The 21,903-nt window shown below is 46.2% G+C and overlaps 1 protein-coding gene and 1 non-coding gene across 12 annotated transcripts; both read left to right on the top strand.

The window, feature by feature from the left end:
- The first annotated feature begins 4,911 nt into the window (after nucleotides 1-4,911).
- On the top strand, nucleotides 4,912-20,652 carry PABPC4 (poly(A) binding protein cytoplasmic 4). Of its 11 annotated transcripts, none has more exons than XM_074334460.1 (16): nucleotides 4,912-6,091; nucleotides 9,690-9,883; nucleotides 10,643-10,758; nucleotides 11,990-12,129; nucleotides 12,489-12,583; nucleotides 13,234-13,371; nucleotides 14,006-14,101; nucleotides 15,682-15,954; nucleotides 16,270-16,342; nucleotides 16,501-16,572; nucleotides 17,115-17,201; nucleotides 17,296-17,423; nucleotides 18,585-18,678; nucleotides 18,790-18,920; nucleotides 19,146-19,248; nucleotides 20,343-20,652. In XM_074334460.1, exons 1-15 carry the CDS (start codon nucleotides 5,899-5,901, stop codon nucleotides 19,233-19,235), a joined length of 1,920 nt encoding a protein of 639 aa, XP_074190561.1. In that variant the 5' UTR covers nucleotides 4,912-5,898; the 3' UTR covers nucleotides 19,236-19,248; nucleotides 20,343-20,652. The 11 variants fall into 11 exon arrangements, with proteins under 11 accessions (XP_074190561.1, XP_074190560.1, XP_019574344.1 ...); XM_074334459.1 differs by having other exon boundaries at nucleotides 16,501-16,620; nucleotides 19,146-19,205; XM_019718785.2 differs by having other exon boundaries at nucleotides 16,501-16,620.
- LOC141572578 (small nucleolar RNA SNORA55) lies at nucleotides 14,385-14,515 on the top strand. The gene has a single exon (XR_012497902.1). It is a non-coding gene; the product is annotated as a small nucleolar RNA SNORA55 (small nucleolar RNA).
- Nucleotides 20,653-21,903: the final 1,251 nt, after the last annotated feature.

The following is a 21,903-nucleotide window of genomic DNA, read 5'->3' as shown; positions in this document are numbered from 1 at the left end:
TTTTAATATGTTTCATCTAAGACCGACTTCTGGTTATTTGGTATGAGTACTTTTTGGGTTTTATTGATCCTTTTATCCCAGAAATGGGCACTGTTGTGTGTGCTATGTCGTTTGTCTTGTTCTGTTTTGAGAGCATGGTTTTGACCTCCTCTTTGTTCTCTGCCATCCGGAATGTCACGTATTGGCGTGCATTTGGCAGTCAGTCAAATAGACTGGGGATTCATGTTGTAACTTTTGCAAAATTTGTCAGCAAGAAAAATAACTCGGTATGAAGAACTTTTCACAAGTAATCTAAACATAATTAAGAAAAATTAAATTCAGTAGATGTAAATAGAATAAAAGTTTTTTTAGGTGAACTCTTGAGCAATAATTATTGTGCACATTTTATGTGCACTTAAAATGGTTTCCTAAATCTCTTTGGTAAATTAAAACTTTAAAGTTTTGCTAAATTAAATTATCTGATGGAAATTCATTGAATATCCTGATCATTTCCAAATTAGACAAAATTGTGAAACATTAATTACTGAACATAGTTCTATCTACTTTTGGCTTCCTATTACAGAGGAACTAAAGAAATTTGGGTCTGTTAGTAAATATGTCTTATATCTCACTGAAAGATTGTACTACAAAAAAGCATGCATTTCTAGAAATTATGGAATGTATTTATAAATTTATTAATCTAAAGAATACTGGTGCAACAAGTAATTTATAATTACTTATTAGTTTTCACTAGAAATGAATGTTTCTAAGGGTTAACAATTCTAATTAACATGGAAGGAAATAATATATGTTTTCAGTAATAGAAGGTATAGGTATCAAAATACATTTTTGAGGGAATTAAAGGAAAATGGTTTGTCCTAAAATAAACTAGTTGTTTCTGAATGGGTAAGAGAACAAGAGACAAACTCAAAGGAACAAGGAAACTGTAGAAGTTTTGTGAAAAGAAATCTTGAGAAATTTTATGTGTGATCAAGCTGAATAAGATTGCATGGATTTGTTAGAAGGTGTTTTTTTTTTGGTTTTTTTTTTAAGCTTTAATATCAGTAGTGTGCTAAAACTTAATATTGTTTCATCTGGTAAAAGAACAAAGTTTTCTTGGTTTATTGACCTATTCCTGATAAGATACTGTGAAAAGTTTTCTGCCAAGAAAAGAAAGATTTTGTGTTTTATCAAAATAACTTGCTGTAACTAAAATTGAACACAGCACCTTGAGCTGAGCTGCCGCTGAGCTCCCGGATGGCTCAGTTGGTTGGAGCGCGTCCTCTCAACCACAGGTTGCCAGTTCAATTCCTCAACTCCAGCAAGGGATGGTGGGCTGCGCCCCCTGCAACTAGCAACGGCAACTGGACCTGGAGCTGAGCTGCGCCCTCCACAACTAAGACTGAAAGGACAACAACTTGAAGCTGAATGGCACCCTCCACAACTGAGATTGAAAGGACAACTTGACTTGGAAGAAAGTCCTGGAAGTACACACTGTTCCCCAATAAAGTCCTGTTCCCCTTCCCCAATAAAATAATAATAAAGAAAACTTGCTGTATTTCATATTGTCTTAATCAGATCTTTGACTACTTAAGAAAACTGAATCTTCTCAATAGTAAGAGCTAATCTTCTGTATTTAAAATTCCATAGCTGACCTTCATGCAAAGGAAGGGGCAATAAAATCTATATAGATTGAGGCACACGTGGATGAAGTCTATTCTGCTTCTGCAAAAATGACCCCTCAGTGACAGACTTTTGCCATCTCGATGCCCATGTACTTTGACAACAGTCTGCTCCTGAATCACAGAAACTAAGAAGGGCACACAATGGCTGTAAGTTAAATGAATAGTCAGGGCTGCGGGAGACCCAGAACGGCTGCTTGGTTCTTCCAGGCTCCCTGGCAAACCCCTTTTTTGTTTTTTTCCATCCATCGTAGTGCATTTAAGCTGGACTTCACTCAACTGCCATTTAAGTTTGGGTTATCAATATGTTATTCTTGTTGTATATATGTTTTCCAGATGCACTGAAGGTTTCCCCTGCCACACGGCTGGAGTTCTCACAGTGGCAAAGAAACTGTTAGAAAAGGTCTTTCCCACTCAGGGTATAGCTGCCACAGTCTCCAGGGATCAAGGCACCCACTTCACTGAGCAAAGCATACAAGCCTTGACAGAAAGCCTTGCAAACTTCTTGGAATTATCACTGACCCTATCACCCTCAATCATCAGGCAAGGTCCAGAAAACTAATGGACCAATTGGATTCAAGCAGAACAGGTCTTAATTACACAGAATTGAATGAACTGATGAGGATGATTACAATTTTTATGACTTTTTGTTTGAAACATTGTTGGCATTTTAATTTTTTTTGTTCTTTCAGATATAAGGAAACCTTTCCTCTTAAACTATTACTTACAGTAATTTGGTGAGTTATACCTTTGTAAGCAGAATTGAAACATTTACTTTTTTCTCCCTGCTTGATCCCTCAAGAATTCAGAAAGCTTCAGTGAGTATTCTTGTTTTCATGGCAGTATTATTTGTATAAATTCAATACAAATTTGTTCTCCTTGTAACAAGACACAATCGGAAACCGGATAGATTACCAAAGCTTTGGCAGAAATGTTGTATTTGGGAGTGACATGCATAGACTCAGATATCACCAGACAGCTTGAAGGATTGAAGATTCCCTTACGGAAGCCAATAAAACCCTCAGAAATACCAGCTGGCCTGGTCTCTTGCTTATAGGGTTCCCAGCACCTTACTGGAAGGTGTAGGAACCTCAAGATATTTTGAGAACATTGAGAGAGAGAGGAATTAACCCAAATCTAAAAGTATTGCAGGTGAAGTCTAATGACAAGTCGTTGGCTTGGCTCTTCTGGCCTTGAGAATATTTTTAAAGTTCAAGCTGTAGAATCTTTATGAAAAATTCTAGCAAAGCAGGTTTAAAAGAGCCTCTATGATCAACTGCTATTCTTGTATTTATACAAATAACAGGCCAAGTTTATTGAAACTAGACTTATTTTGCAAACAAATTAGTCTTAAATTGACTATCTTTGATAAAAATGGTGGTGATTTTAGAGAGAAAAGTTATGTTTCAGTAATACATCTTTGTTAATATTAGATTCTAGTGCTGTTCGTTGTCTTCTGAGATGTTTTTCTACCTGCACTGGATGCTGAATTCTTCTAGTTTCCTCCAATATCTGGCTATGACTCTGCAAACTAATGTTTCCAATTTTTCTGCCACCCTTCTAACTTGAAATCATTGGGAACTAAAACTGCTGTTTTCCCAAAGCCATGTCAGCTAAAATTGGACAACTTGAAATAAACTTCAGAGAAATCACAACAGCTCATATATGGACAATCTCATGCCTGGTACAGAAAGATCACCCTAGACATTCAAACTGTAGACCAGGAAAATCTATCAGATTATCACTGCTTGCCCTCACTCTCATCTGAAGATGCTTTGAGCCAGACATCTAGAAATCTTGACTGGTTGCCTGGAGAACTCAGGAACTGGGATTATAGTCTGTTCCAAGCATTGACCATTGTTTTTCTTTTGTTTACATAGAGATGCCTCTTATTAAATACCTGATTGCTTTTGCCATAGGCCTAGTTTTGGGAGCACACTTGCATCACTGCCTCGGGAAATGAGACACAACTGTTTAACTGAACTAACCTATTCTCAAGACTGAGACTGGTTTAGTGAGATATGGAACAATCTATCAAACCTAATTTCTGGAATGTGAAACTTATCAGGAAATTTCAAAGGCAGGACTAAAGTTGTTCAGAACAGGCTTCTCTAAGATATGCCACTGTGACATGTGAACTATTTTCAGCTGAAGGCAATTGAGACCCTGCGGGCTCATGAGAAACTTTTACCCCTTTCCTTAAAGAATTTAAATTGGGGGTCTTGCCCATAATAAGAGTTATTACCAGAAATAACTTTTTACGACCTATCTATAAGGTAGGAAAACATTTAATTACCGAACATCTGCTCTTTTTATTGTCCTGCGAATGACCCTCTTCCCCTCTGAAGCCCCAAGGCACTTTACCTCATCCTTAGCTCAGAATGTCATATATACCTCATTTTAACTTTCTGTCTCTGAATCTCTCATGTATGTTGGGCGGGGTGTGTCTGAGACTCCATGTATGTGAGGTTTCTATACATACATATATAATTAAGTTTATTTACTTTTGTTAATCTGTCTCATGTCAATTTAATTATTAGACTAGCTGAAATAAAGTTTCTTTCTCCCCCGCAGAGCCTAGACACTAACTCCCTTTTACAAAGAAATAGAAAGTATTTTTGCACCCTTAAACGTCAACTAACTTTCCAGAAACGCCACTGCCATCTAAATAAAGGGATGATTGTATTTTGTTTTATGAAGCTTTACCAAACTTTGTTCATCTTTCCAGAAAAATCCCATCAGCCATAGATACTACTGCATTTGTAGCTGTCTTACCTTTTGATTCCAGTACCCTGAAAACTTCAGAATGTCTTCTCCTTTTTTGGGGCCCAAACATTTACATATTAGAACATCTATTACTGTGTTTCTCCAAAAATAAGACCGGATCTTATGTTAATTTTTGCTCCAAAAGACGCATTAGGGCTTATGTTCAGGGAATGTCATCCTGAAAAATCATGCTAGGGCTGATTTTCCGGTTAGGTCTTATTTTCGGGAAAACACGGTATATAATTATAGTTTATTTTGTCATCTTTATTTTACAATTAAGGAACACATTGTTTATGAACATTATGCGTGCTGGTGGGTTAAACTGTCTACAGGTTCTATTCCCAGAGGGGCGGGCGGTTTACAATCTAGTGTGGCCAGCTGCCCTTGGGTCTGGCACAGGCCCCCGAGCGGTCCTCCGCGCACCAGGGGTCGCTGTAGCGCAGCGCGGCCACACCGGGTCTCTCTCATGTGGCCGCCCCGCCTCGGGCCCCCGGGCCGAGTGGGCGGGCACAACTGCGCCCAGGTCGCCAGGCGCCCTTCGACCAGCAGCGCCCGGGGCGGGCGGGTATAAATGGAGCGGTGGCTCCCCCAGCCGCCTCTCTCCGCCCCGGGTCGCCGCAGCTTCGGCCGCTTTCGGGCTCAGCAGCCTGAAGAAAAAAAGAGAAAAAGATAAAAAAAAACCCGAAAACGCTTTAAAACCTGAAAAAAAAAAAGAGAAAGCGAATCATTCTCGGAGAACCCGCGGGGAAGTCACTTTTGCACGCTTCCGGCCTGCCCGCGTCCGCCGCCCCCACCGCCACACCTGGGTGTCCGTCCGTCCGGTGGTGAGCCGCCCGCGTCCACGCGCCTCTGCTGTAGCCGCCGGTCCGCGCCGCGTGGCAGCCCCGCGCCCCCGCCCCCAGCGCGCCGGCCTCCCCGTGCACCACGTGTCCGCGCTGCCCTTCGCGGCCCGGCGTGGAGGCGGCTGCGCGCTCAGCCCCCGGGGCTCGCCGAGTCGGCACCGACAAATATTTTGTTTCCCTCGTCCCTTGGCTGCTGTAATCTTAAACCGCCAGGAGCCCGAGGCCTATATTTATAGAGAAACGCGTGTCCCGGAGGCCGCGTGGGCACCGTTTGGTTGCCTCTTGAAGAATTTTTATAATTTGGAGGGGAGTCCCCATTTAAAATTTTTTTTTCTTTTTTTTTGGAAATTTGGAGCCACCGACCAGGACAGCTGAAAATCACAAACTCCCCGGGAGGGCCATATTGTTTTTGAGAACCTTTTGTCTGCGGTCTTGCAGTCTCGAACGAGCCGTCCCTGAACTCCTCGGCCCGCTCCTCTGTCCCTGCGCCTCCTCCAGCTTCTCTCAGCTTCACTCTGCCACCTGTGAGCCGCGGCGCGGGCCCCGGCTCCAAGAAGAGCCCCTTTTGTCCTGTGTGGTCCTTATAAGAAGTCCTCCTGGCGGGGCTCGGGGTGGTGGGGGCTGGGGAAATGAACGCTGCAGCCAGCAGCTACCCCATGGCCTCCCTGTACGTGGGTGACCTGCACTCGGACGTCACCGAGGCCATGCTGTATGAAAAGTTCAGTCCTGCGGGGCCTGTGCTGTCCATCCGGGTCTGCCGCGATATGATCACCCGCCGCTCCCTGGGTTATGCCTACGTCAACTTCCAGCAGCCAGCTGACGGTGAGTAGAAGCCTTGTCTACAGATTCACAGGATCCCACGGGGCCTCAGGAGTCATCCTCTAGGCAGGTCCCTACCCTCGTGGAAGGGGCATCACGACAGCACGTTGCCACAGAAGCCGTAGTGGGGAATAGGATGCAGGAGTTGAGAACACGGGATCCTGGCATCAGATGACCAGTTTCAGTCTTCTACCACTTGCTAACTGGGTGACCTTGGGCTAATCGGTGGTGGCAGTGGGGTTGGAATCCAAGGAGACTGTAAAAACGGCTTCAGAGGGAAGTCACTGTGTTCCATGGTGTGTGTGATCCTGCTTCAGTGGAGCTGGGCTGTTGGAGACCCTCGGCTGGTCGGTGGGCATGGGCTCATGTCCCACACAGGCCTGCCAGAAAGGCAGGGCGATGGAAACAATTCCTGCAAAAATTTTAGGTCGCTGAACTGCTGCCCCCTCCCCTGCCTTTACCCTGGACTGAGAGTCTGTGTGATTTTGTGCTGATAAGGGATCTTTCGGGGAGGTAGGAAGCAGGGGAGCAATTCTGTGCATTAAACTTCAGCAGGCACTTGTGTTAGCACAAGAGGAGCACGTGCCAGACCAGCTCCCAGGTCTGGGTGTTTGCCACTGGGGTGGGAGTTCTTCACTCTGGACGAAGCCTTCAGCTGTGGAGAATGGCCTCTAGGTAAGAACCGAGGCTTGGAGATCCACTGGGCTGGTAGGGATTATTGCCTCACCTGTGAACAGTGCTTTCTACTTGTCAGAACACTTTTACTTCATCCCATCTGAAGAGAATAGGACTCTTAAGAAGGAAAAGGAGCTGCAGAAGGTTGGAGGCGAAGCTGGGGCTGCCTGTGCGGTGCTCCACGAGCCCAGGTTAGGCCTTCGCTTGGAGTGGCGAGGTATGCGTGCCACAGGCATGGCAGGGGTGAGGCCGGAGGAAACCTAATCGGGCTGCACGTGACTCCAGATTAAAAAGGAACAACTGTAGAGATCACTACGAGAAACAAGCCATTCTGTGGCAAAGGATCTCCAGGTCCCTATTTTTGTCCATACTTGGTTCACCACGAAGCGCACAGAATGTCACTTGCCCAGGATGCAGCTGAGACCAGAGAATTGGACTTGTTGAGAGACATGAGGTACTGCTCCCATTAATGTAGTGTGCTCTGAGCTGACTTGTATCTGGCCACAGGGTATGAAGAAGGTAGCTGAGTGTAGCCTTTTTCGGGGGGAGTAGCCTGCCTTCTTGACTCTTCTGAACAAAAGTCTTGTCACTTAGCAATAATAGCAGAGGCCATTGGTCAGTGTGTCTGCCAACACATACCTCTGCAGGACCTCTCCCTGCTATAAATAAGTGCTGCCGGATTTGTCAGACTAAGCCGACTTGCCTTCTGCAGCACTGGAAATAGAAGAGGAGATGTGTTGAAATGGGTTCCTTTGCTACTAATTAATGAAACACCCTTTGGGGTCCAAGGCTTTCGATCTCAACTGGCCATTACAAGCAAACTCTTCTGTGCCTGGACTTTTCCTGACTTCCTCCCCTCCCACACTGAGGAACCCACCTGAGGAAGGTGGGAAAGGTGGTTGGAACCAAGTGAAAAGGGGATACTCCCTTGGCTGACTGGGCAGCTAAGCTTGTGGAGGGGCAGTTTTGTCCCTAAGTGAGATGGTGCCTTGAAGCAGGGACCTCCCTCCATCCCTTCATTGAGGACATTCTGGGAGATACATTGCATAAGTCAGGGAAAGTGACCACCAGCTCTGGGACTTGTTACTACCAGTGAAGAGAAGTGTTCCTGCCGGCAGGTGATGATACGTTTTATTTTATTTTTTTCCTTTTTAAATATTTTTTTGACAGGGGAGGGATATTGGGGAACAGTGCACTTCTCCAGGGCCCATCAGCTCCAAGTCATTGTCCTTCAATCTAGTCGTGGAGGGCGCAGCTCAGTTCCAAGTCCATTTGCTGTTCTCAATCTTAGTTGTAGGGAGCGCAGCCCACCATCCCATGTGGGAATTGAACCAGCAACCTTGTTAAGAGCTCGCGTGCGCTCTAACTAGCTGAGCCATCCAGTCGGTGATGATATATTTTAGCTTCTCGTCCTTTAAATGGTCTCCATGGTGCACACATGGATTTGGTTGGGGAGCTAAGGAGCCAAGGGCCTGAATGGAGAACTTGGTTGGGCACCATGGTATTTGAAGTCCTGGAATTCTATAGAACTCAGATTAAGGGTTCAGAAGGCCTGGAAACCACCAGGTACAGGGCCTACCTGCACTGTCTACTTAGGCAGAAGGGTGTTGTTGCAGTTTTTTCCTTGTCTGTTAATTCAAAGAACATTTCCACGTGTCACCATTAGTATTTATCATTTGGTGAGTGAGGCTTTTTTGTCTGAATCAATTTCTGTTGTCAGAAATTGAAAATATAAGAAACTAGGCTGAATTGAGGGATAGCACATTTTCCCCAATCAGTTGCTCACAGGGTTTGTTTTGTCATTTGTCTCAGACAGAGTGTAGACGAAATGATAGTGGATGACTTTGATACAATACCTTACTGAAAAAGAACCAGAAATTCTGATACTAGTTTCTTAATCACCAGTTAGCTCTACCGCTTAGCCACTCTGAACAAAAGTTTGTTCCTTTTATAAAATGGATAATTTCACCTGTCCCACTTGTGTCACAGTGAGTGGTAGGCTGTGGTGTCTTATAAATGATTTAAAAAAGCTTAGTCAAATATGAAGTACTGTGGTCCCTACTTATTTGCTGTTTCGCTTTCTGCGGTTTCAGTTACCCATGATCAACTGTGGTCCGAATATATAAATGGAAAATTCCAGAAATGAACAATTCATAGTTGAAAATTGTGTGTCATTCTGAGTAGCGTGATGAGATCTCGTGCCATCCTGCTCTGGACGAGTCATCCTTTGTCCGGCATATCCATGCTCTATATACTACCTGCCCGTTAGTCACTTTGTTGCCATCTCCGTTATCAGATCGCAGTGCTTGTGTTCAAGTCACCCTTATTTTATGTAATAATGGCCCCAAAGCCCAGGAGTAGTGATGCTGGCAATTCAGATATGCTAAAGAGAATCGTAAAGTACTTTCTTTAAGTGAAAAGGTGAGTACAGTACAGTAAGATATTTTGAGACAGAAAGACCGCATTCTTACAACTTTTATTATAGTATATTGTGATAATTGTTAATCTCTTACCGTGTTTATTTATAAATTAAGTTTTATCCATAGGTATGCATGTATAAGAAAAAGCATAATACATATAGGGTTTGGTACTATTCTGGGGTTCAGGCATCTACTTGGGGGTACCCCACCACTGTATTATCATTTGATCCTGGTGCCATAGGCCATTTAGATGATCTTGCCTAGCCCCCTTACCCCACAAGGGTGCAGACCCAGAGGGGTTGAGACTTCTGCCACAAAGTAGAGTAGTTGGCTAGAACTTATTCTACCCTCAGTAGCAACACAGGCCAGAGGAATCTGATGCCCTTTAATTTTAAGAGTTGCCTTTTATTAGAGTGATTGCCTTGAAAAGTCCTGGAGTTATCTATTCTTGGGATGGTGGCAGTCATGTGAGGTGAATCCTTGACTGAAATGTATTTCTCTTGCAGCTGAACGGGCCTTGGATACCATGAACTTTGATGTAATTAAGGGAAAGCCAATACGCATCATGTGGTCTCAGAGGGATCCCTCTTTGAGAAAATCTGGTGTGGGAAATGTCTTCATCAAGAACCTGGACAAATCTATAGATAACAAGGCACTTTATGATACTTTCTCTGCTTTTGGAAACATTCTGTCCTGTAAGGTAAACATTGATTAAATGATTTCAGCAGAGTAATTACTGCATCCTGAAAACAATATAAATACTAAATGGGGAACTGCCTTGGAATTGGGTGACAGGGTATGGTAATTTTCAAAATGCTAGAAATGGCTCTGAAAGTTAAAAGTTCCCCATAGATAATCTTGTGCCACAATCGAGCATAACCAGCAGATGCTTTTGTGTCTTTGTTTCTCCCTCTGCCTGAAATATCCTTCCTGTCTTCTAACTTTGGAAAGCATCAAAAGGTTTCTGTTGGGGTTGGGGAGGGGAGGACTAGAGCTGTGCCTCTGGTTTCCAGGAAGCTGTATATAGTCGTTTTAGAAGCATAAATTCGCTCTTTTCATTCTCCATGCACCTGTTCCTGTGGAGAATTTTGTACAAGTTGTGTGGTGGTGGTTTACATGTCTGACTGCACACTAGGCTGAAATTCTATTGTGGGCTTGGAAGATGGTTTGTCTTTCAGCAGCACTGTGGTTTTGCACCCAGATCTCTCAATGTTTTTTAATAAGAAAACATTTGGAATAGAAGCAACCTAATAGTGGCTGCCATTTGTAAATGGAACATAACTGTGTGCCTCGTGCTGTGCTGAGTGTTAGAAAAACTTCTCCTGCTGGGGTCTCCTGCCTTTTGACCATGGGTGGGCTAGTCCTCAGGTACAGGAGAACCCTGAGTGGGAGACCACATGGTTCTCAAATCTCGGGAGCTGCCCAGTGGCACTAAAGTGGCCTGCCTTGTCTTTGACAGGTGGTGTGTGATGAGAACGGCTCTAAGGGTTATGCCTTTGTCCACTTCGAGACCCAAGAAGCTGCCGACAAGGCCATCGAGAAGATGAACGGCATGCTCCTCAATGACCGCAAAGTGTGAGTGTCCCAGTCCGGAGCAACAGCCATCGCATGAGCCAGCCATGGCCCCACCTCGGTATTAACTGGCACACACAAGGAGGCTACTGGTTTTCTCGGCCCAAGTGTGGCCTGCTCCTACCTCTCCACTCCAGGGCTGGTGAGTCTCCCTGCCGAGCCGTGGCAGCCCTTTTGACTCGCCAAGGTGGGCTTTCTGCCCAAGCCATGGCCTGCCTGCTGCCTCTCCCTTAAAAGCATCCGTCTGGGTTTTGCGAGCATCGGCAACTGGGGCTGACTGGAAGACAGCTCTGAGCCCACTCTGAGCAGGGGTCTTGGCCAGCAGCAGAGTGGAGAGGGCCCTGGACTGACCAGGAGCTATGTACTAGCCATGTGACCTTGGGCCTTCCTGTGATTCAGGTCTGTCCATGGGGTCACTTGCTAGGGTTGATGCCAAATTGTCCTCACATCTCCACTTGGCTAACTTAGGACCCAGCGGCCTTCTAATACAAGGCTGGCTCCCCAGTAATACTTAATTTGGTTACAATGAAAAATCTGTCCCATTGCAGAAGGAAGTGTTTATAATAGACCTGTTGCTTTGGTGTGGTTATTGTAGAATGGAGAGGGGGATCTTAGCTAAGCCATACAGGGAGAGAAGGGACAGTAAGTCTTGGCTATAACAGGCAAAAATCATTTCTGTCCTTCGTGTTGTTGAACCGGCCAGGGGTTGCGTTGGTAATGTGTAAGTGCCCCGTGGTCAGTTCTTCCAAAGTTATCACTAGAAAGAAGTCTAAATATTTTCACTGTACGGATACATTTTCCTATTAAGTGTAAACAATACCAAAAGGAATACAGTAAAAAATTACAGGCAGTTCATTCCAATAGTTTCACTCCTAGGATTAACCACTGTTAACAGTTTGGTTTGTATCCTTCCAGACCTTTTCTATGCATTTACATAGATGCACAGAAATGAACGTTTTAAAAACATGGTCATCAGGTTCCTTCACGAAGGCAGTGTGATGTGGTAGGAGTAGCCCTGGTCTGAGCCAGGAGCCCCGGGGCTGGTCCCTGCAGGACAGTCCTGCTTCTTTCTCTTTCTGTGGGGAGTTGGGCGTCTCTGAGCTTGCTCTCTCGGTGGTTGGATGGGGACTCGTGTTTTAACCTCTCCTGTCAGCCTTTAACCTGCATTCCTTTGGGCCCCTGGAAATCATGTTTTGTTCCCTGGGTGATACTGTTTTTCATGGTTTCTTTTTAGGTTTGTGGGCAGATTCAAATCTCGAAAAGAGCGGGAAGCTGAGCTTGGAGCCAAAGCCAAGGAATTCACCAATGTGTATATCAAAAACTTTGGGGAAGAGGTGGATGATGAGAATCTGAAAGAGCTGTTCAGCCAGTTTGGTAAGTCAGGTTCTTTGCCCCATGCGTCCCCTTTCACAGTCCACCAGACCTGGAATTCATCTGTTTTTCCTTAAGAGATGAGGGCACGTAGACCCAGAAGTAAAATACCTTGCATGACAAAGGTCACAGGGTAGATAAGAATAGACTCCAAGCCTTGGCTCTTGGCTTCATCCGACTTCGTACAGGCCCCAAGGCCATCTCAGCAGCTTGGTCAAAATTAGAAGGCCAGGCACGGTGCCTCTTTCAAGAGTCCATCTGAGTTCAGCAAAAGGTTGCTTCAAGTGGGTTCCTAGAGAAGCCTTCTCTCCTTGAGCTGTGGCAGAGATGGTGTTATTAATAGTTCTGTCCTTTGGTAATAGGTAAGACCTTAAGTGTCAAGGTGATGAGAGATCCCAGTGGGAAATCCAAAGGCTTTGGCTTCGTGAGTTACGAAAAACACGAGGATGCCAATAAGGTGAGAGTACCACGAGGGTTGGGAAAAATTTGTAGGAAGTGGCCCCAGAGTGTGGGCAGGGCCTTGCTAGCAAATAGACTGGAGCTGGAATTATCTTAGTAGCTGGTAGTGATACCCAGTTACTGTACTCCGAAATTGCCTTCTTAAGGGGTTTCACATGTCAATTGTATTACTTAAACTGTTTTCAAAGCCCTTGGCACATACCCGTCACCTTAGCTGTTCAGCCTTATAAGTTGAAAACAGGACAGGTGTTTGTTCCCATTCCTCAGTGAGGGAACTAAGGGCCAGAGAGTCGTCGATTGGATAACAGGACAACAGCTGCTTGGCGGTGAATCATTGTGCGAGGGCCACCGTAACATACATCACTTAATACCCGCAAAAGAACCTGAGAAATTTAGTGAGAGCCAGATTTTCAAGCTAGGCACAACTGTGCTATTTTTATCCTATATTATCTGGTCCAGTAACCCTTTTAAATATTAACCCTATTTTATTGATGAAGACGTTTGGATTTGCTTAGCTGACTTCAGAGGTGGAGTGAAGGCAGTTTTTAGCCCTATAGGGAAGAGTTCTTAGAATTCAGGATTTACAGGCTTCCACAGCAAGGTCCCTGCCTCTGCATCTTGTTTTAAAGATACGTGTTTCTTTTTTAGGCTGTAGAAGAGATGAATGGAAAAGAAATAAGTGGGAAAGTCATTTTTGTAGGCCGTGCACAGAAGAAAGTGGAACGGCAGGCCGAATTAAAACGGAAATTTGAACAGCTGAAACAAGAGAGAATTAGTCGGTATCAGGTGAGAGAGGTGGTCTTGGCCCAGCCCACCAATAGCAGATTTACTATGAAATATTGGCAGAGCACCCTTACAGTTTAGCAAGCTTTCTCTTTGGGGACTGGCAGCTGGCTCTTCCTCTCGTTTCTCCCAAGGTCATCAGGCTTAAAAGTCTATGCCTACCAGATAACAGCAGCAATTCTAGAACAAAGACCAAAGAGATTTTTTTTCATTTGGGGACTCTGTTCCAGAAGCCTCAGCCGTTGTTCTTAGTCACGTGGGTTCCTTTTACTTAAATGATAGCCCTTTGTTTGGAATGGTGGCAAGAAGAGCCCAGCAAGGGTGAGTGGTCAGCAGAGCGGCTATGAGGAAAGATAAGAGCACGTGACTGCATTGATGCTCGCGTAAGAACCTTGGGGCAGGAGTTTCTCAGCTTGGAGCCTGTGTCAGAATTCCCTGCACGGCCTGTTAGAATGTGGGTGTCTGGGCCCCTGAATTTCTGATTCATTAGCTTTGGATTCTGACCTGAGAACTTACATTTCAAACAAGTACCCAGTGATGGATGCTGATGCTGCTTGTCTGAGGACCACACTTTAAGAATCAGTGAGGGAATATATGGGGGATAGAAGTACGATTAACAGGGATCTTTCTGCTGCAGGGGGTGAATCTCTACATTAAGAATTTGGACGACACCATTGATGATGAGAAGTTAAGGAAAGAGTTTTCTCCTTTCGGATCCATCACCAGTGCTAAGGTATTTTATACTGAGATTCTGGGATTGAAAGTAGAAGTTGTAATCTTTTAGCAGTTTATTGGCATTTGTTTTATTGAAGGCATAGGATCTGAACTGTGTTCATTTCTGAGAGTAGCTACTGCATTAACCTAGCAGACTCCCCCTGGCATTCAGTTACCTGTCAAAGTGTAGGCTCTGCAGGGTGACAGTTCACTAGGTCGTTCCTGCGTTATCTCCCGGCACTGGTATGTGGGGGTGAATGTGACCCAGTCCCTCTTCTGCACCCCCCCCACCCCACCCCCGAGCACCTGAATCTTTCCCATACTTTGCTGCTTCGTGCTGGTGTGGGGACAGATGGTGCTACAGTAAGAGCAGAGGAAATCCAGACGGGTTTCCATTTGTCTTGGGGCCTGTCTCTACAACTCTGCCACACTTTCTCCCTGAACGAAGGTATTTTGAGGATTTTAGAGCTGGTATGGGAACTTCCATCCTGGTCTTAAAGAAGGAGGGACGAGGAGGGGGGAGTTTTTTTCCCCATGTTTAGCGTATGCATCATTTGCTTAATTTTTTTCAATAACCAAGTCACTGAGTTGGCAGGGTGAGTATGAACCTCCTTTTAAATCAAGGAATTTGAGTCCTTGAGCAAGAGAATGCTGGTTCCATGAGGATGGATATGGATGTTGTACTTACTGTGAGTTTCACAGGCACCATTTTCACACACCTCGTTGGCCCACCTCATTGGTAGAGCGTTGTTAGGTTGCTACACATCTTTACTTCCGTGACTGCCACTTCAGCAGGCTGTCCAGGCAGTGAGCTAAGAAGACACAAGCAAAATGGTGCCAAGCACACATGGTTATGTTGCTACCAATGCTTCTGAAGAGGTAGCCAGGGAAAGCAATAAATAACCTTTTGAAGTGAGGAAAAGAGCCATTGTGAACCACTAACTATATGTGGCAAGAGACTGCCTGAACCAGTAGACAGGTGGCTTTGTAGTTATTTGCCTTAGTGTATATCACGGACATTGAGACTTGGAGACGGCAAATAAGTGATTTGTTAAGCTTGTAGAGCGTAGAAGTTGCAGAGCTGGGCCTGGAATCCAACTGTCTGTCTCCCAGCTGGTAATTTTTCAGCTATGTTACTCCCATGGAAATTGTGGTGGCAGTCATTGGTTTTAACTCCTGCCCACATGTGGTGTTTCAGAAGCATATCCTACAGTGCTAAGAGCTTACTAAAGTTTTGTTCCCCAAAGTCTTTGGTGAGTCCTACATTTAAATTGCTTGATACCACTGTCCAAATCTTTTGTGGGTGCCTAAAGATAGCTGTTTTGCTAGATACCAGGAAACATCTTTGGGTTCCTGGCGTAACTATTATCCATATCATAGTGTTTGGGAACTTTAGAATCACTTAGGGATCTAACAGAGAAAATGCCTAGGTCCTACCTTTAGAGAGCAGTGACTTAATTGGTCTAGGGTACAACCTGGGACAGGGCTGAGAACCCCTCTCCTAGACATGGTAACTCTTGCAGCGGAACCCAGGTTTTCTGGTTTTAATAGCTGCCCCAACATAGAACACCTTTTTCTTAAGCTGGTCTCCTTTTGTAGGTAATGTTGGAAGACGGGAGAAGCAAAGGGTTTGGCTTTGTCTGCTTCTCATCTCCTGAAGAGGCAACCAAAGCAGTCACTGAGATGAACGGACGCATTGTGGGCTCCAAGCCACTGTATGTCGCCCTGGCCCAGAGGAAGGAAGAGAGAAAGGCTCACCTGACCAACCAGTATATGCAGCGGGTGGCCGGAATGAGAGCACTCCCTGCCAATGCCATCTTAAATCAGTTCCAGCCTGCAGCTGGTGGCTACTTTGTGCCAGCAGTTCCACAGGTGGGTCTGCTATATGTTCATGGCTCTTTAGAGCCTGCCCACTGACAGCAGCTCCTGTAGTCTACAGTAGTGGGGAGAGGGCTTTGGGATGTCAGAATTCTAGAAAGTCAGAGTAAAATGAGGAAGGACTTAACTCATGGTCATACACAGTAAAAGAATCCCCATTAGCTGACCTTCCTTCCCCCAAGCTTTTGAGGAAAGAGAGCCTCTACCCAAATAATTAGCCACAGCCTGGTAGTGAGGTGAGATGAGATACTTCTTTAGTGTGGACTCAGGTCCTTAAAATAAAAAGGGCTTGGGTGCTCTTTCTTACAGGCTCAAGGAAGACCTCCGTATTACACACCTAACCAGTTAGCACAGATGAGGCCTAATCCCCGCTGGCAGCAAGGTGGGAGACCTCAAGGTAGGTGGTGGGGAGCAGGGGTTTGATTACTGAGCATATACCTCCCCGGGTCTCCCCAGCCTCTCCTTGTTCCCTCTGAGGTGCTGCCTAAGGTCGGGTCCACAGCGTTCATCAGTGATGTGCATATTCTGTCTTTTCGCCAGGCTTCCAAGGAATGCCAAGTGCTATACGCCAGTCTGGGCCTCGTCCAACTCTTCGCCATCTGGCTCCAACTGGTAATGCTCCGGCCTCTCGTGGCCTCCCTACTACCACTCAGAGAGTCGGTGAGCAAACTGGCCTTGAGAAGCGTGGCCTGGGGAGGAGGGAGTCAGCGTGACTGGGCTCTGCCCAGGGTCGGTCACTGTTGGGCTCAGGTTCGAGTCCTGGTCCTGTAATGTTAGCCGTGTGCTTAGATAGGTACGTAAGGGGCAGGCGACAGTATTAGTTCTAGGAGCGCTGGTTACTTTTAAGAGGCTTTGCTCATCGGTGACTTGTGTGAAAAAGGCTAAGTGCAGATGTTTGCTAGCTGTATGACGGAGGCAGCCTGTTCTTTTGGGTGGAGTTGGGAGAGAGGAAACTTTTTTTTTCCAGAATATGTCCTGTATTCCGAGAGGTGGAAAGAGTTATATGTTATCTGTTGGCTGATCCTTGAAAGTAGCAGTAGAGGCCCCGTGTATGATGTGTTGTGTGAACTTGCTTTGGAATTGCTCCTTCCGTGGGACGTGGCCAGTTGGACGTCTGCTGGCAACACTGATGTGCATTTGCTGGTCTGTTGTAGGGTCTGAGTGCCCGGACCGCTTGGCTATGGACTTTGGTGGGGCTGGTGCCGCCCAGCAAGGGCTGACTGACAGCTGCCAGTCTGGAGGTGGTATTGGATGCACACAGAATGGGGAAAGATGGGATTTGACGGGTCTTTGCCCAGACTGATGGGCTTTAATTTTACTTGTTCTTTCCCTAAGGTGTTCCCACAGCTGTACAGAACTTAGCACCTCGTGCTCCTGTGTCTGCCGCTGCTCCTCGGGCCGTGGCGCCTTACAAGTACGCCTCCAGTGTCCGCAGCCCTCATCCTGCCATCCAGCCTCTGCAGGTGAGTCCACCATAGCACACTGAAAGGATTTCCCCCAGTGCCACATGGTTCAGAAGATGCTTTGCTGTGATTCCTGTAACAGGTTGAAATGCCTGCTCTGTGTCAGGGCGCTGTGTGGTCACTCTGCCCTTGAGGGGCTCTCTAGTGGGCGAGAAGGGGCTTGAAGGGTTTTTCCTGATAACACTTCACTCAGGCCCCAGAGAGGACAGCTAGGGCTTGCTGCTCTCCTTTCTACAACATACATGTGCTCATTCAGTTCTTTGAGCGTCCATTTCACTTCTGTCTCCGCTGGCCTAGTCGATGCTTAGCTGTCCTGCAAGGTGATGAGTATATTAAGGCAGGGAAGAACTCGTCTTCCAGAAAAGTTCTGCTTCAGAGGTGTAAAGTTGCGGTGGGGGAGTTGGACCCAATATCAAATTTTCTAAGCTGGAACCTGCTGTCTCTGGAGCCAAGATGCGGCCAGTGGTGGAAAAGCTTAGTAGCACTGAGCGTGGAGGGGCCACCCTCAGCTTTGTGATCCCTGAGCTGCCTCCTCCTGCACCGCGCTCAGTGGGGTATTTCCCAGAACCTGATGCTGTGTGAAACGTTTTTTGGTCTTTTAGGGCTGTGACTCATTGACATTGCTTGTTGACAGTCCGCAAGCGTTGGCTACAATAAGAACGTTAGGTACGATAACAGTGATCTGGGATGTAATTATAAATGGTTTGATATTCACAGCCCTTGACCCAGTCTTTACTGGGAATTCACCCTAAAGGAAAACTTAGTTTTAGAAAAAGGCTACACAGACAGATGTTCACTATACCTTATTTATTAACAAGATTTCTAATTCTTGGGTAACCTTGGATAAATTATCATTGTAACCTTGAATAAATTAAAGTCATTTGATAGACGCTTGCCAAGCATTGTAGGTTTTCTTTTTTTTATTTCCCTTCCTTTCTAGTAGCATGCTGTTCTTATTATGGTTGGCTGTGTTTCTATGTCCACACCACTCTGTTCCTCACCTCACTCTCTCTATTGCTCAAGACTGCAGTTCCTTGGCGGTGAGGCCAACTGCTTCCATCTCTTTCACATAGTAGACTTTCACATGTTGAATGGTCAGGCTCTGGACCACTGTTAAGTATCCTTTCCTTGGTGCTAACCCACTGCCTTTTCTGGTTTCAGACACCCCAACCTGCAGTCCACGTGCAGGGGCAAGAGCCCCTGACCGCCTCCATGCTGGCTGCAGCACCCCCCCAGGAACAGAAGCAGATGCTGGGTGAGTGACTCCCATGCTTGCAGAAGCGAGGCCAGAGCCTGGGACTGACATAGACACCAGTGTCCATTTACTGGGATTCGACCTGGTTTTTACTTCAGTATCTTCCCACAGGAGAACGTTTGTTCCCACTCATCCAAACCATGCATTCAAACCTGGCTGGGAAGATTACAGGAATGCTGCTGGAGATCGACAACTCCGAGCTGCTGCACATGCTGGAGTCCCCTGAGTCTCTCCGTTCCAAGGTGAGCCAGTTGGTCCCCAGACCCAACGACTTTAGCTCGCTCCATTGGGGAGGACGATGGGTAGCCTTGGACACCGGGTACGGCAGAGAGAAGAGGCTGCTGTGGTGTGGTGGGGTATTTGGGAAAGCAGTCAGCACCAGGAGAAGCCAGCCCTGGGCCTGGGTATCAGGGAGGGGTGGGAGGGCTCTCCGTAGATGTCGCTGACCGCCTGGAGATGTCTCACAGGTGGATGAAGCTGTGGCGGTCCTCCAGGCTCATCATGCCAAGAAAGAAGCTGCCCAGAAGGTGGGCGCTGTTGCTGCTGCTACCTCTTAGACAAGGAAAAACCGTATGTTTGGCTATTTTTGTTTTCTGCAATGGTTTTGACTCATGAATATATCTTCTTAAAAGATTAGGGACAATGTAGAGAGCTGTATTTCTGCCATTTAACCTGATAACGTGGGCAAGCTGTCCTGGGTTTTTTCTGTCATCTGGATGAGTTAATATGGATAAGAGAGTACATATTGTAAACTATAAGGAGCAAAAAAACCCCCAGTTTCCTTAATAAGGAGCATGTGGTTAGAGGTTCTACATAGCTTTTCATCCTTTCCTGATGGTTATGAACAAACTTTCTCAAGAATCACCTTTTTGGTCTGGAATAGTGATAGATCTACAGGCGTTGTCATAATCAGATCCCACAGCCTAATGTCTATGAGCATCTCCCTGGTTTGTTCTGAGATTGGTAAGGTCAGCTGTGTGTATAACCACTGCTTAGCTCTGGGAACACAGTGGACACAGGCCTGGGTGTTAAAGTGGGAGAAACACACACACCTGACTACAGTTACAGTTAGAGTGTGTTCCAGTTGACTTCTGGACTTGGGGGCGCCATGGTCCTTGTCTGTAGGGGACCTCTGACAAGGACTGGTAGGTACCTCCAGGAGGAGAGAGAACCACATGAGCAGAGGCAAGGGAAGAGTGCACATGGTAAGGGCCAGAGCTGGTATGGAGGTTGGGGCTGACTTGACATAGTCTTGGCCCGTTGGCCTTTCGTTTGGAATTTAAGGAAGAGAACCATCACACTGTAGAGGCTTTTGAGTACAGGATGGCCTGGAAGGGTGGAAGGTGGGTCCTTGTAGACTGTAGCTACCCTCAAAGTCAGTGGTTCTCAACCAGGGGTGTCCCCTCAGGACATTTGCCAACATCTGGAGACATTTTAGGTTTTCACAACTGGGAACGTCACTGGCATCTAGTGGTAGAGGCCAGGGATGCCGCTAAACATTCTACACTGTACAGGGCAGCCCCAAAAGAATTTATCTGGGCCAAAGTGTCAGTAAGCACTGCGGTTGAGAAACCCTGCTCTACAATACCTTCTTTTAGCAGCCAGGGGTTTCAGGGAATCTGTGAGGTTCTTTTGATTATTGGTATTGGTGCTTTTCTTTTCAGGATTCAAAAGCCAAATAACCCCTCATGGAATTCAGCTCAAGGTTTGAAGACTTCCTTGCTTGTCCTATGGACCTCAACACTAAGAACCACAAATTGCAAATTTAATAGGTCATTTTGTATCAAAAGGTCAATTATGAAACACCTAGAATTTTTCAATTAAAAGAATATATTCTGGGTTCTGTGACCCAGACAGTGTTAACTTTTTTTTTTTCTATTGTGGGTTTTGATTCCCCCCGCCCCCAGAAATTGGTTTTATTTGATGTACCCAAGTCTTAAGTTTCTCAATAAAGAAAAAATCTCCATAAAACTGCCTCTGTCTTATCTGTCTTACTCTGACCACAGTTTTAGTCTATAAATCTGTTTTCACTAAAAGTAATTTTAGGATGTAAACAGGGTCAGATGAAGTTTTGTATAACTTATCCTTTCCTGACAGTTACAAGCAGGCTATTTTAGGTTAGCTAGGTGTGCAGAACTGTCCCATTCCATTGCATTCTATTATGGGAGCACCTTTGTGTTGGCACCCATTTAAGGGACCAGGAGTCTGATGAGAATAGCCCTTGGGTCTGGTACAGGGCTGGCACATTTCTGAAGGGCATATGAGATATGCTGAACCCAGCCCCTCCTTCCTTGATGTGTTGGTGGGAGGTTGTCAGTCCCTTCTGTCTCCTAGGACAGTTTGTCCTGCATGCAGGTCAGCAGGTCCAGTTGCCCAGATGCAACTACGGTTTCCTCTGGCGGTGGGAAGAGGCTTGGGAGGTAGGTCTGAGTAACATCAGCAGACAAGTGCTGAAGTCCTAGGTGTTTTGTGGTTCCTTTAGTCCTCAAAAGCACCATAATGTGGCCAAGGTCAACCCCTCTGCTTGCCCTCCTGTCCTCCAGGAACACTACCTTCCTTGAGCTTGGCAGGCTGCCCTTCCTCAGGACCGTACCCAAGCAGTCCCTTTCTTTGGAATGTTCTCTCCTTTTGGCAGACTCCCCCTTTTCCTTAAGGTCAGGTTCACCTTAACTGATCTAAAGGCTCTATTGATCTACAGTAGATTCCCCCAGTTCCTGACGAATGTGATTAATGCAGCTATGTATTGGTGTTTTCTATTTGACTGCTCCACCCCTAGCTCCCTAAGACCTGGTTAGTGCAGCAGCATCTGCGCAACTGGGTGAGGGGGCGGGGCCCGGCTGCTGACTTCCGGCGGAAGAGCCTGGGAGCAAGATGGCTGCTACCAGGAGGGTGTTCTACATGGGTGACCCGGTGTGGGGGCGAGGTGGGGTCTTCACTGGCCTGGTTTGAATTGAGGTTGAGGGTGGCACCAGGCAGCGTCTGGCAGTCTAGGCCGAGTCTCTTATGGGGCTTTACCCCCTCAGCCTGTGAATGGTGCTCGTGACCTAACAGCTTTGCTGGTCCTGGCGCTGACCCTTTTCCCTTCTGACCCTGGACCCAGAGAGGTGGTAAGATTTGTTACTGTGACCTCGGGCCACATCCCAAACTCTCATTTCATAAACTCCGCAGTTCTGGCCCCTTAGATGAAGGCATTCCCAGAGTAGCTGGGGAATTATGGAAACAGCC

Source organism: Rhinolophus sinicus, linkage group LG06, assembly GCF_036562045.2.
Source record: "Rhinolophus sinicus isolate RSC01 linkage group LG06, ASM3656204v1, whole genome shotgun sequence".
Lineage (NCBI taxonomy): Eukaryota > Metazoa > Chordata > Mammalia > Chiroptera > Rhinolophidae > Rhinolophus > Rhinolophus sinicus.
The sequence above is the reverse complement of the archived record's forward strand: the minus strand, read 5'-3'. Positions and strand labels throughout refer to the sequence as shown.

Coding starts and splice junctions, on each gene's coding strand:
- PABPC4 (XM_019718784.2), top strand. CDS start 5,899: ATGAACGCTGCAGCCAGCAGCTACCCCATGGCCTCCCTGTACGTGGGT. Junction 9,884..10,642: donor GAAACATTCTGTCCTGTAAG/GTAAACATTGAT, acceptor TGTCTTTGACAG/GTGGTGTGTGATGAGAACGG. Junction 12,130..12,488: donor AGAGCTGTTCAGCCAGTTTG/GTAAGTCAGGTT, acceptor CTTTGGTAATAG/GTAAGACCTTAAGTGTCAAG.